The sequence below is a fragment of the Rhopilema esculentum genome, chromosome 7, assembly GCF_057945365.1.
Source record: "Rhopilema esculentum isolate cy_ngs chromosome 7, ASM5794536v1, whole genome shotgun sequence".
Classification (NCBI taxonomy): Eukaryota; Metazoa; Cnidaria; class Scyphozoa; order Rhizostomeae; family Rhizostomatidae; genus Rhopilema; species Rhopilema esculentum.
In genome coordinates, this window is record NC_142821.1 from 739,758 (window position 1) to 753,305 (window position 13,548).

The window sequence follows — 13,548 nt, forward strand, 5'->3', positions numbered from 1 at the left end:
TAGTAAACAGATATATCAAATACATAAGTAAATACATAGCTTACTTTTTGTACATATTCAAAAATCTTTTAATAATCAATTAAAGAAAACAAGCTATGATTCCATATAAGGTGATTCCATTAATCTGTTGAATTTAGGGTATTTTTAGTCAAGTGAAAACCCACATTAAAGAAACAACATACAAAAAGCACCCTGATTGATTTTTGCCAATTCAACAGCTCTGAAAGCAGAACAACTATGTTAAATTATATGAACCGTTTCAGATTGTTACAGAAAAAAACAGGATGGTTATTTTGAGGTTTTCTCTGTACAATAAAAACTCCCCATGTACACAATAAATGTAAAAATCATTGGAAATTTGAGACAAGGGAAGTATTGGACCAAGAAATGTACTTGGCTTAATTTGCAAGGGAACTGAGAACTAAATGATAAAACAAAAATGATGAGTGATAAAACTTGTCTACCATGGAAATGATTTAATGGTTAACTCTCTGATAAAATCAATAAAATCAAAATGATTGAATAAATGACTAACGTTCAGTTGCTCAGTTACATGCCAGGAAAGAAAGATTTTTTTAAAATTAAAGCTATGTAGAACAGGATCTGTTTGAAAGATCTGAGTCAAAATTTATAGATAACTGCTACATAATATAAATACATGTTTGTTTTTCAAACTTGATAGTACATAAGGGAAGTAAGTGTTGTATAGCCAGGGGGACTAGGGTATTGTATACAAATTGTTGATTATATACACCTAGCAAAGAGAAGCTTGTAATTTGTCTCTGTCACTCTACTGCCTGGAGCTTTTGTCAACTTCAAGTAGGCATTCTCTTACCAATGTACGAGCATGCATTATTCCTATAATTGAAAATTTTTGATTGTAATGAAATGTTTCAAAAGTGAAAAAAGGAATTGGTTTTGCCAACATGAAAACATCTACAGATACATGTAAATGACAGTAAATTTTGAATCAAGGCCAAAAATTTTCTTGATATGATTATAAGGTTTGAAATAATGATATTATTATGTTTGAATAACTATATTTCCATTTGGGACTAACTTTTAATAAAGATGATCTGCAAAAATATTTCACCAAAACAAGAATGTAAGAAAAACCTGAACCCATGCTGAGCACTAACAAGCTTCCAAATCTTTATACATATCTTGAAAGACTAAAATGTAATAAGCAGTAAGCTAATCAAACAATTTTTATCATCATACCTTTTTTTAATCTTTCCTGTGCCATTTTACTTCCAGCATAAGTTGGCTTTATTTCTCTTCCAAGATCTTCAATTACATTTAATAGTTCACCATATTTTGATTGATATGTTTGCAATGGAACAGATCGACCTATAGATTGATAATGCATCACAATGGTGTTAAACTTTACTTTGATAAGGTTGTGCTAAACTAATCTGAATTTCCAATATCTTTTTCATTCGATATGATCAAGGTTTCAAAATTTCTTATATATTTGAAAAAAGGCGATTAAAAATATGTGTTCAAATTCAGAATGAAAGGTAGCTGTGATGTTCATGATAAACCTAAAAAATGATACATATTTACACTATTTCAATCAACTTACACCGTCTTTGTAATATGAGGTGTGCCTCCACACGCCAAAATTGTCCAAGGCGTGCAAATTGTCACAGGGGCAAAACAAAGAATTTTTCATAAGACTTATAAAATTGCCGATGTTTTGGAGATTTCTAAAGCAGCAGTTATTCAAAGATGTTAAATTCAGAGGCAGTTCTCTCGTTTTCCGAAGTCTTGTTAAAGTATTCCCATACGGGATTTGGAAATGGCGCCAGGAAGTAGTTACGAAAAGATGGCTTAACATTACAGTTTTTAGTCAAGGAGGAGTAATCTGCAATCAACACCAAGGTGCTTTATTAAATTTCAAAACTCTGCGATTTAGAGTTTGGATCCAAGAGTTGTCTTTACTGTTCATCTGATTATTCTGTTCTGTGGTGATCATGGTGAAACGAAACAAAGTGGAGCTGGTGACTTTTATTGGTTGGGGAAAGAACAGAATTATTGTAAGACTACGAATATCATACTTACAGTGTTATGGAGATGCGACTTCATATTGCAACAATGATAGTATATGGACTGACGGGAAAGATAAAATATCTTGAAAAGGGCAACGGTGCTCTATCTTTCCAAGAGCAGAAAGAGAAAGCTTGATAATGGCATCAGTAAATCAAAGAAACCTAAGCTTGAGAAAGGAGGAAACTGAAGAAAGATCTGAGGAAAAAGAGACAATGACTGTATGGTTTTTTGATTATTTAAACTGTTATCAAACAATTTTCAAGATTAAGAGCTGTTAAAACTTGTTTTTGAGAAAAAAGAAAATGTATTTATTTCGATCTTTGTGTCATTTCTTTACCCATTCCTTCTCATTTGATCATTCGCTCAACTCAATATTATCATGAAAGGAACACCAATCAAATGATAAGACATTTTTTAAGAATATCAGCTATGATACCCGCTACATACATACTGAAGTCAGTGATGCTGCATGGTAATTTGTCAACAATGCATCATGACAATTTCTACAATCAATTGAAATTTTTTAAAACGAGATTTCTTTAAATTATTACATAAAAATTCCAAAATTACTTCCTAGAAAATTTATTAACTAATTGTTTTAACATCTATAAAGATGAACAAGAACAGTTTCTCTATCGATTTCCTTGGTTTCTGTTAAGTTTGTAACGCAAATGGTATCCTTGAAAGTAGCACTCTATAGTTCTTGACAACAGGAATGAGAAACGACCGATAAAAAAGTGGTCCATATCGCACACCATCGCACGCGCAAAGTATTGCACGCGCAAAGTATTCAAGACATGTGAAAGGCCGATTTTCATATTACAAAGACTGCTTACAGTGTATTTACATCACTACAAGTTATAGAATGTTCTAGTATAAGTCTCACTGAAGTTATTTCCAATCTTCATTTTTCCTTAACTTATAAGTTTTTTAAGAGAATCAACAGACATAAGAATGGCCAAATTACGAATATATAAAGTTAGTTAGGTGTACTTAAATTCTTTATTTTAGTTTATGTCTGAATTTAAAAAAGAATAACTAGGCCCTCTTTTTTAAATTCTTGACCTAAAATAACATGACAGTCAGATACAAATTTTATATACTACATTGGCATATTCCTAATAATCAAGAGCCATGTATTCAAAAAAGAAATTGAAGATTAATACTTGGTAAAGGTGCTGGTGATGCCTTTTGGATAACAGCAGTTGTTTGGCCAACTTTTATTCCTGGAGCTGTTTGCCTGTGCTGAATAGTTGGTGATGAAACTTGACCATGGTTACCTGTATAGGGCACATGGACAGTCACTGAGGATGAAGGGTATATAGGCAAAGAACCAGGCTTAGCATGACTACTCGTATCCATTGATGAACCTGATGCCATCATTTCCTGTTTAAATTAGCAGAGAATAAGAATTAATGTCTAACTAAAAGGTCAAAGTTTAATATCAACATAATATTTGCTTTTACAAATTATAAATTGAAATTGGAAGAAATTACAAGAAAAATGCCAAATTTATGGAGGAAAACTTATAAATGAGGAGTTCAACTATTAGATAAACTAAGCAGAAGAAAGTACAACCCCATGTGTAATTTTGGGATTCATGCCCCAGTTATTTGCTTTAATCTATTCACAATACTTGCTGGCCATTTTTTTGTAGCTGAGACTTTGAGCACCAAAAGCAGGCTCATGCTTCTGCTCAAACTACAAGAAAGCCTTGCAGCCAAGGATGTAAGGTTGCATAGGATTTGGTAAGTTAGAGGACATTGCTACTTTTAATAGAGAAAACAGATAATATTGGTTGTTCTATACAAAGTTGTTTTGTATGAATATCTACGCAATGTTACACTAACATGTAACAAAACTTAAGTAAAGAAAATTTTCTTGATCCAAGCTAAAATTGCTGACCAGTAATAATTTATGACTACGTTATTGATGCTCTGTTGCCCCAACTTAAAAGGATAGCTGCTCCAGATTTTTACATTAAAAATGATTTTTATAACATGTGCATGCTCTTTCTATCATTTCAATTTTATCGAGCACTCATGCTTATTATAGTAGGAAGAATCTGTCAAATGAAAGGGGTTCTAATACAAATAGGGAATGATCTCAATCGATAAATTTTTACTTTGAAAGAATACTGGAATTTCGATATCATATTTCACATAAAAACCGCATAATGATGACTCATTTTTTTAACAATGGAACATTCCAAACAACTAACACGTGTTCTTTTTCGAAATATTCGTATTTGGATGATTATGACATTTTTACAAGGCTGACTGGGAAAAAATTAGGCCATCAGTTTTTTGATGATTCGTTTGAAGATAAGTTTAACATTTTAGCAAGAATCGAGGCAAACGCAAATTTAATACCACTCAACAAGTAAGCTACTAGTATATGTAAAATTTGCCGATTTCCCACTTACTTTGATCACGAGTAACAAGATTTCTACAATGGCAAACAACCATCTGCACCGATCTTTTCATCAAAATGCAACTGAAATCGAGTTTAGGGTATTTTGTTTTTATTTAAAACGAGGCTATCTAATAACGGTTCGTAGAAATCGACCGAAGTTGAAGATTGTTATCTGTCAACACAAGTTGAGAGATATCTATAAAGTTAAATCAGAAATGCTGTGAAGTGTTTCAAGTCAGATCTATCTTGAGTTTGGTGGGGCTTCTTGTGACTGCTTCAGATAGAAGACCAGCTAAGTACCAAGGGAAAGAGATAAGATGAAAAATGGCCATTTATCTCTTGCTGGCCGGAATGATCCTGCTGTTGACATTCATAGGACTGCTGAGGTAGGCTGCATGCAATGTTTGATTTAGTGACCGAGTCTACTGTTTCAGCAGTAGAAGTTTCATGTTGCCTTTTAGAATAAATTAGCTTTTTATACTCCATTGCACATCTTTGACAAAAAGGACAGGGCGACTAAAGTAATTGGGTTAAAGAAAAATATTGCCACCCTCGATAATAACAGTAGAAAAAGTTGTTAAATAAGTGTTTATTTAATGATTGAGTCTAGTTAATGGCTGATAATTTACGTCACATGGTTACCGTCCGAATCAAAACAGTGATCTTGGAAAGCTGGAGGCAAATAATCTTAATTAAAGAAATGTCGATAAAAACTGCTGGAAGGTTCATGATTTGGTGCAGAATAGATCAGAAATAGACAGGTAAGCCTATTTAATTATTTATATTTTATAGTAAAATTTCATCATCTTCAATTTTTTGGTCTTTAGAGCTAATTATAAAGTCTTGGACAAATGTCATTCACACGCAATAATTTTATAGACTTTTACACAAGGAAAACATTTGAATATTTATAAGGAATTAATCAGGTTGAGGTCAGGAGAGGATATCACTGAATATCCTCATTCTGCCTTAAGTAAAATAATGATAATATAATTCTGCTTCAAATAGAGTCCTTCAGATGCAAAGAGTGTATTGGAAGAATCTTTAGCCCATCAGTGAAATTGCTTATAGATAGGTAAATAGCATCTGAGTCGTTGAAGCAATTCATAATTCAGATTCCAGGCTAACAAGCTATCTTATTTACTTTCTTATTCCTTTCTTAGCCCTCCGTTTCTTAGGACTGGAGAGCTTTTTCTCAAGTGACAAATAAAGAAAGGCTATCTAAGCAACTGATGGCGAGGATATGTATGTCAAGTTAATCAAATTTTTTAAACCTCAGTCATTTTGGGAGAAGGGAATGAAAAGAAACACTGCTTTGTTCCACCAGGGAAGAAAGAATCAGTAATTAGCAATGAAAATAACTGGAATCAGACTGCAAAAACTCTACAGGTTTCTAGTGCTTCTGTCAAGATTATCAAATTTTATTGCACACAGAGAAAAGAGAAGAGTTGAAGCATAAACTGACAAACAAGTTTTTGCCACAATACCTTCAAATCACAACAGACTATAAGTTTGTGGCTCAACTACAGATTAAAATGAGTGTATGCAAGATCAAGAAGAGGTTTATTGACTGGATTGGCTTAATTTCAGAGAGGCTTGTAACAAAAAGAATCAATTTGAAGCAATGGAATTGAAACTCAAGTCTTTTGTTTTCACCTTTTTTATGAAGCTTTGAATAATGAGCCTTTCTTCACAAGAAACTGCAACTTGAGAAAACCTCTGGCTGATAAAATCTAGCAAACGAACAAGTATCTTAAATTTATGGAACAAGAACCACAAAGAATATGATTGTATGAGCTCTTCCCGCTTTCTAAGGTACATGACCAGACAATTATCATTTCAAAGGAATTGTCACATTCTGTACTGCTTCTTCTGTGGATATATTGCCAACGGTTTTCAAATTTGCTGGATTCTCAATGAATTTTTTGAATGGACTACACTTGATGCTGGGCTTAGAAAGCCTGGTTTGAATTTTGGTTATAGAATTTTATTATTGGAATCTCTGTCTGGCGTATCAATTTTCCATGTACTTAATGTGAATGGGAGATACTATTCTGAAGATGTAGAAACTCCAACAGAGAATTGAGACAAATCATTTTCAAGTGCAGTAACATTTTCAGCATTTTGAATTTTGTTAGGTAAAGTATTATGAGGCATAAGTTTCATCTCACCTAATATCTGGTTTGTAGACTAACAAAATACTCACATATTTGATTGAATAAAGAAAAAATAATTCATACATTTTGCAAGGTTTTCTAATGAAATGGAAATGATAAAGATTTCCTGGTTCATATTCTTTCTGTGAGTAGAGCCTGATTTCAAGGTGGAAGCAGGGATGTAGTACTAGGATTGAAAGATTTGCCCCCTTTTCAGTCTCAAAGGTGGCCATTTTTTACTTCTTGCTGTTGTTTAATATATATTTGCCGTAGCCCCTTCCCCCCATTTCCTAAAATAAGGTATCTTGCTGTAAGCATTTTCCAGTGAATTCAGCTTTCCTACAAGACTCATTGTGCCTAATTATATGTGGATTCATTGGAAGAAAAGGTTGGAAAAGAAGACACTGTTTTATGATAAGAGCTTCAACAATGATTGATTTTGCACCTCTAAAGAGCGACTCTTTGCCCTCCAGATGTTTGCACAAATCACAATTCTATTTAGTTGGATTGAAGGGTTTTTTTTGCAAGGATGGCCCACGAAAAATTGAAAATTGGGAAAGAGCCTGTTTTGACCTTCTCCTTTTTCCAGGAAAAAGACATGATTACATTTCTAGCATCTCAATACCCAGTCAAGTGCCCTAGTAGCATGTAATATTTTTCACAAGCAACTAATTGAGCCTCTGCAGAGAAAGATGGTTCTCTAACCCCCTGGGCTCCTTAACACTGGTGCATTTAGTTACCTACCTGTTGTTGGAGACAGCTATTCTTGGTATCAGCTTGTTTGGTGTCACTTTCATCCTTCACATTAACTGTATTTTCCTTAACCATCTTATTGTCTCTGTCTGGCTCTTGAAGCGTCTTTGAGACAAAGTCATCAACCTGAGCAGTTTGATGGTCGGTTTTTGGAGCAAGCTTAATCTTAGCATGCTTTCGCTTTCTAGTGTCAATCTCTTTTTGCTGGAATATAGTTGGTACAAAGTCTTTGTTGCATGGATCATTAGATGGTCTACCTGCAATGAAGTAGGGTAAATCTTCAGAAAATTTGTCAATTTCTAATAAGAGCTCAGACACCTTATTGTTTCTACAGGACTGCCTCATTGAATATTATAACAATTTCCTGTATTTGTCTCTGCCATCACACTGTCTAATTTGTTGAATATAATGTTTTCCACAATAGCATTATATCTACTCCAGGAGCACATAAAACTAAGAATTTGATGCTGTTATTGATACATTGAACACCCAGGCATTTTTCAAAATTTCTCGCTTCTAGAGGGGGGGGGGGGGGGGGGCACTATTAGAGATTGCCATTTTTTTAGAGATGGTTTTTTTTGAAAGAAAAGGATTTTGTACCAATCATTGCTTAAACTGAAAAATAAAAAATCTAATCAATTGTTAAAAATCCACTGAATCAATCAATCAACGCCAGGAACTGAATCTGCTATTCCATAAGACATGATGCCTTTCAATTCTTTCATAACCTGCATGGCACAACTCATTTCTCTCTTTGCAAAACGATATTTTGAACCATTAAAGGACAAGGACCATGCACAAAATCAAAATGCTTTTATGATCATAATGTCCTTTCATAATAATGCTTATAAATAAAAATAGGAGATTGCTTTTTTTTGCATAATTTCTAGTAATAGCCCTGGGTGTTTATTTAACAATTTTGGTTTATAGGGGTGTCTTTTTTAGAGGGGCATTTATTAGAGAAGAGGCATTTAATAGATCAAAGATGGTAGTTGAAACTTGAAAGAAACTCTAGTTCTACACGCATTACATCTATTCATCATTTAGAAGCTTCATCTCTAATGTTTTAGAGGAAAAATATTCCAGCAAAACTTTATTTTATATATTTAAATAAACTTTGACAAATATCATTTTTATTTTTTTATTTTCAGTCTCATAGGCTCATTTGGTAGGGTAACCTAAAGTCAAACAAACAACCATGCCATTGTAATTTTGGTTTTTTTAAGCTTTGTGGTCTTTCTTGTTGTAGTCTTTTGCTCCGTTTTAACCTTTCAAAGGTAAAAAGCCTCTATTGAAAGGGTCTGAGAAGGATTTTGTAGAGATGCCTCTCTCTTTTTTAAAGTTCTGGTCCTCTGGTAAATTTGATCCCAACGAGTACTGGCCATTTTAGGGAAAGGGACAATGTACAGGTCATTCAGCAGATTTAGATCTTGTTGATTTTGCAGTTTCATCTGTACCCACCATGCAGATATAATCAACATGATGTTCACTTCACTTTCATCATAAATTTCTCTTCTCCTTTCTTCTGACGTAAAACATCTAAGCTTACTTCCTTGAGCATCTTGGTTAACATTGTTTGTGCACAAACTTTGATGGAAGTTAGTCAGAGTGTGTTGAATCATTTCTATGTGGCGTACCTACAATAAACAACATAAAAATCAATCAGCCAACCAAAATAAAGTGAAGTTGTCCATGAGCATATATATCCCACAACTTAAAGGGAATGTGTCATCAACTAAATTGCCAATACAATACAATTACTTTTTGTTTAGTACAAAGCACAGGGTAGAGGTTGAATTATCACAGCACTAAAAATTCATGAGACAGAAATGAAAAGTCACGAAGCAATGGAATTCCACACCAAAGCTTTTGTTGTATAAGCCAATTGCGGAAGCAACATATGCCCTCCGATTTTTTCCCCATCTTCCTGTCTCCTTACCTTTACATTCATATGTATATCTTTATATATTATATATATAGCCTTGTATGTCAAATTTTCAAATTTGAAGAAACAGTCAAGAAATATATTAAAAAAAGATCTGACAACTCTTTGTTATAAATTCTCAAGAATTTCCTATAATCAATGTCACAAATTTCTAAATAAGCACCAGAGAAAGTAATTAATTTAATGTGAAAATTACAGTATATATAAAAGTTCCAGTTATTAGCAGCAAAATGCTTAGATGTTAAACTTATACTATATATATATATATATATATATATATATATAAAAGTTACGATTATCTACAGGAAAATCCTCAGAAAAGACTACCTACCAGTGACAAAATGACGTCCACAGATGTAAACATTTTTTCCTTTTGGGTTCCATCGGCTTCCATCGGCGTTTCTCCGTTTGCAGGCATTTACCCATTTTTTGCGTAAAACCGGGTCATTGTTTGGAAATCTATAGAATCCTGGTTTTTCATCCATCATATTATGGCTAGAACAACAATAAGCAGCACAACTGAGAGGCATCCCCTCATTTGGTTTTCATAGGCGACGGGACACGTGGAAATGGCAGTGCACTGGCCTAAGTTACAGATTGTTTTCACTGCAGTCTGTTGCTAAGCACTGTAATAACGTCACACCAGAGAGTCTTGTAGAAATTTGCTTATGATATTAATTTAAAAGTGCACTTACCTGAAATGAAGTGTGCTGAGCATATATAAACATAGTTGCTTTTAGGGAACCATGCGCTGCCGTCTTCGTTCATACGTTTCATTGCATGCACCCACTTCTCCCATTTTTCCTTCTTCTTTATTCTATCTGGAAAAATATGAAACGTTAAGCCTGTTTTCTGCATCATATTATGGTTTGTGCAACCCACAGCGACACAGCTTTTCGGCATAGTTTTTTCTTTTGGACTTCTTTCTTTGCTGCCTGGCGAACCACAAGGCCCTTTGAGTTCGTTGTTTTCACCCACCTATTGTTGCTAGGTAACGTTGCTAAGGGAAACTGAATCTATGTAGCGTTTAAGACAGGTGACATTCGAAGGAAGTTGATCTCAACTGGACTTAACTGTTTTAGATCTCAACAGAGTTATTGTTTTCACAGAGGCACTGTTTTTGTCGGAAAGAAATCTAGAATCTAGAGTTAGTGAGTGGATAGTGCATACCCCTGCCCCTCAATGGAACCAAAATGCATAAATATCAATAACAATGTTGTCTTAGGCACAATTATCAATGTATTATCTGAAAATCCCTAGCCTTGGCCTTGAATTCAGTCATTATTCCATTATTTCACAAAGGAAATACCCTTTTTGTTCAAGAAATGTCCTTTAATATTCCTTTAATGTTAATAGGAATCAAAAACAATAAACATGCTGCTCATAGAACCAGGATAGAATATTTTCGACTATATATTGTAACATAATAATTATACCGACAAATCTCATTAAGCGTTTATAAGTCTGTATACAGTAGCTTTTCTGAGGATCTAGATATAATACACATCCTCCTTTCTCATCTTTCTGAGAGGTTGGGGCAAATAGTCCTCCCCCCCCAATCCTCCTTGGCTCTACTACCGAAAGTGATAGGATGAGTGAGACAACTTTCATTTGCTGACAGGTTTGAATTTTCATCGAAAAATCTCCAACTCGTGGCTAAAATCCTCGCTTTTGATATGAAACGTTCGAAATTGCTTTTTATAGTAGCGCAGTCTCAGCTTGTTCTTAATTTATTCTGAACTTTTGACCAATTTTGAGGCCCGTGTTCTATGCCCATTCTATGAACATAATGTTTCTAGCAAATATAATCAGAACAAATAAAAAATGTTCATTGTTTCCAGATACAGATTATCGACAGGAATGTTTTTTTCATCTAAATACCCAGGGCGCCGGAGAGGAAGGAACAGGGGGCCGCCCCACGTCCAGAGTCCCCATGCTATTTTTTTATTCCTATGCGAGACGAGGTACTGTCACAGTATAGCCGGGGTAAGACGGGGTACGATCATTTGCGCTGAAGAGGGACGGCAAGAATCTTTTAAAACATGTTCATATTTCAGGAACCATCCTTGACTGAAGTCTCCAAAGCATCAAGTCTTTGAAGTTTTCGAACAGTGAAGTTTATAATGTTATATGGTTAATATAGAGAGGTGGGCAACAATTGCCTAAGATTTGCTCTTGCAAGTCATTATACAACATGATGAATGATTTTCACTGCACGTGATATGCAAAATCAGATTAAAAAATGTCCTTTGCACCCAGTAACAATTTGCCAGACAAAGCTTTATATTATCCTTCCATACCCACTTCTTTGTCCTCTTGGTTTACTGTACTTGCACCAGTAGGCTTGTCCACTTAGTTTAGTTCTTTAGAAGATACGCAACCTTGCTGGGAATAATTTTTGCGAAATGGTCACGAAAAATTTCTTCGCCTATACACCGCTTTTACTCTGTTAATAGACAGCAAGTGTCTACCACTGACAAGCCAGAAGGCGTAATTCTACATTTTCGCAATATATCTTCAGTTAAACCGTGATCTGGATCGCATCTAGCAAAAAATTCAGCCTTATTGTCAAGTTGAATTTTGTTACGAAATGTTGAAAAGGGTTTAATATTGTAGACTGTTTCAAAGAAAAATTTGGATCAAATTGATTAACTGCATTTGTATGTTTATAATTTATTAACGTGTAAATGTGTTTCTAATAATGATTTTTTAAACTCGATAATTGTAGAAAGTTACTTTTTTATGATTTGTCTCATAACGCAGGGGATCTCATCAAATCATAGGCCCAGAATACCAGTGACCAAAAAACTTGATTCATATGGCTTATTGTCTACATCAGGTTAATGTTCACTCTAAAAATACTACCCTATATTTCATTACAGTCTAAAAAAGGATTGTTGTTTGTTAAAGTCGATGTTAAGATGCATTTTGTAAGGTTTTGTGTATTTCTCTTCCAGATTGTCTGTTCGCTTCATATCAAATAAACTGAAGAAGAGATATGGTATCGAGTTTGGAATTGATTCAGTTGGCTTTTTGGTTTTCAAAGATATTTGGATAAATTACAAAGATGTAGCAAAGATTGTGAGTTATTTATATTTAGAATTGTCTATTTCACCCAGAATATAGCTGGGTTCGTAGCAGTTTAAGGCATTGATTCATAGTAAAAGCAGATGGTGTAGCCAAATACGCCGGCCATGATTATTGTGCACCAACACTATTAGTGACCCAACTAAGACTGTTCACATGCGTCTTAGTTGATTTTAAATCTCATCCTGATTTTAAAATATAGTGTCGTCACTACATCCTACAACATTTTCTAGCATAGAATCTGATTTTTCTTTCTACATTTTGACCGAAAAATTAGCGTCATGAAAATTTGCAAGCGTACTGAGGTCCTGGTTCTCCATCAGAATCTGAAGTAAAAAATTTAGTATTATCTGAAGCACTTTAGTACATCACCGACCTGCCATACATTTTAGTGAAAAATTTTGAGGTTCTAATTGCTATCTCCAAAGACGTCATTTGACATAAAACATTGCGATCTAGCCTGATGTTAGGATGTTTTTGTTTCATTAAATCAGCATATCGAATTGAAATAGGAATGTCTGTTTATCTCAAATATTTATATTTTTTTAATCGATATATGATGAAGATATACAAGGATTTATTAGATCTCTGACAATGTATTTGAAAATATATTCATGATAATTGTTCAGTACGTATAGTAAAGGCCAGAGAGGTGGTACTGCTTTCCATGCCATTATTTTTATATCAAATTGTGAAGTTGTTTTTGAAATATTATAAAACTCCCGTAATTTATTTTCTAGCTTTGCCTATAAATACTTTGTTTAATCAAATTCAACATTATACTCTAACTTTTCTCTTTTGTAGAAAATAAAAACTATTGCACTGGTTTCCAGTTTGTTCCAGTGGCAGTACTCGTGAGCATGTTTCGATTATTTTCTTTGATACTACGTGTAGCAAAAATGCCACAAAAAGTATAACTTTGACTTTTCAGCAGAAGTAATAATGAAATATTCATTTTCATGAGACCACTAATTTCAGGGCTAAATCAACTCTTGCAGAAGATTTTCTTCAAGAATCAAAATCAAATGAGCTCTTTTTGCAATATTTTGTGGCAAATGTGAGAGACCTGGCTCTTTGATTGACGGGCCGGTTTCTCTTCTTTCCCAACTTGGTTCACTTCACCAAAATCCAATTTTTCTA

The 13,548-nt window shown here is 34.0% G+C and overlaps 2 protein-coding genes across 4 annotated transcripts in view; one reads left to right on the forward strand and one right to left on the reverse strand.

Moving 5' to 3' along the window:
• Window positions 1-446: 446 nt before the first annotated feature.
• On the reverse strand, window positions 447-10,284 carry LOC148959904 (uncharacterized). 2 transcript variants are annotated; one of them, XM_089109413.1, is made up of 6 exons: window positions 9,653-9,857; window positions 8,926-9,013; window positions 7,368-7,633; window positions 3,219-3,438; window positions 1,222-1,350; window positions 447-858 (listed from the first exon to the last, which is right to left on the reverse strand). In XM_089109413.1, the coding sequence occupies exons 1-6, from the start codon at window positions 9,737-9,739 to the stop codon at window positions 791-793; spliced, it is 858 nt and encodes a 285-aa protein (XP_088965539.1). In that variant the 5' UTR covers window positions 9,740-9,857; the 3' UTR covers window positions 447-790. The 2 variants fall into 2 exon arrangements, with proteins under 2 accessions (XP_088965539.1, XP_088965538.1); XM_089109412.1 differs by lacking the exons at window positions 8,926-9,013; window positions 9,653-9,857 and adding an exon at window positions 10,017-10,284.
• The window catches only part of LOC135683697 (bridge-like lipid transfer protein family member 2), a 54,737-nt gene continuing 45,714 nt past the window's right edge, over window positions 4,526-13,548 (forward strand). The window contains exons 1-3 of one of the 2 annotated variants that reach the window (XM_065199028.2): window positions 4,526-4,853; window positions 12,279-12,402; window positions 13,213-13,262. In XM_065199028.2, coding sequence (XP_065055100.2) covers window positions 4,792-4,853; window positions 12,279-12,402; window positions 13,213-13,262 — 236 coding nt within the window. In that variant the 5' untranslated portion in view covers window positions 4,526-4,791. Of the gene's footprint in view, window positions 4,854-12,278; window positions 12,403-13,212; window positions 13,263-13,548 lie in introns of those variants that run through there. The other variant, XM_065199030.2, reaches the window with a different exon arrangement.

Coding starts and splice junctions, on each gene's coding strand:
- LOC148959904 (XM_089109412.1), bottom strand. CDS start 10,224: ATGCCGAAAAGCTGTGTCGCTGTGGGTTGCACAAACCATAATATGATG. Junction 7,634..10,016: donor CTCAGCACACTTCATTTCAG/GTAAGTGCACTT, acceptor ACTTCATTGCAG/GTAGACCATCTAATGATCCA. Junction 1,351..3,218: donor ATCACCAGCACCTTTACCAA/GTATTAATCTTC, acceptor ATCAATCTATAG/GTCGATCTGTTCCATTGCAA.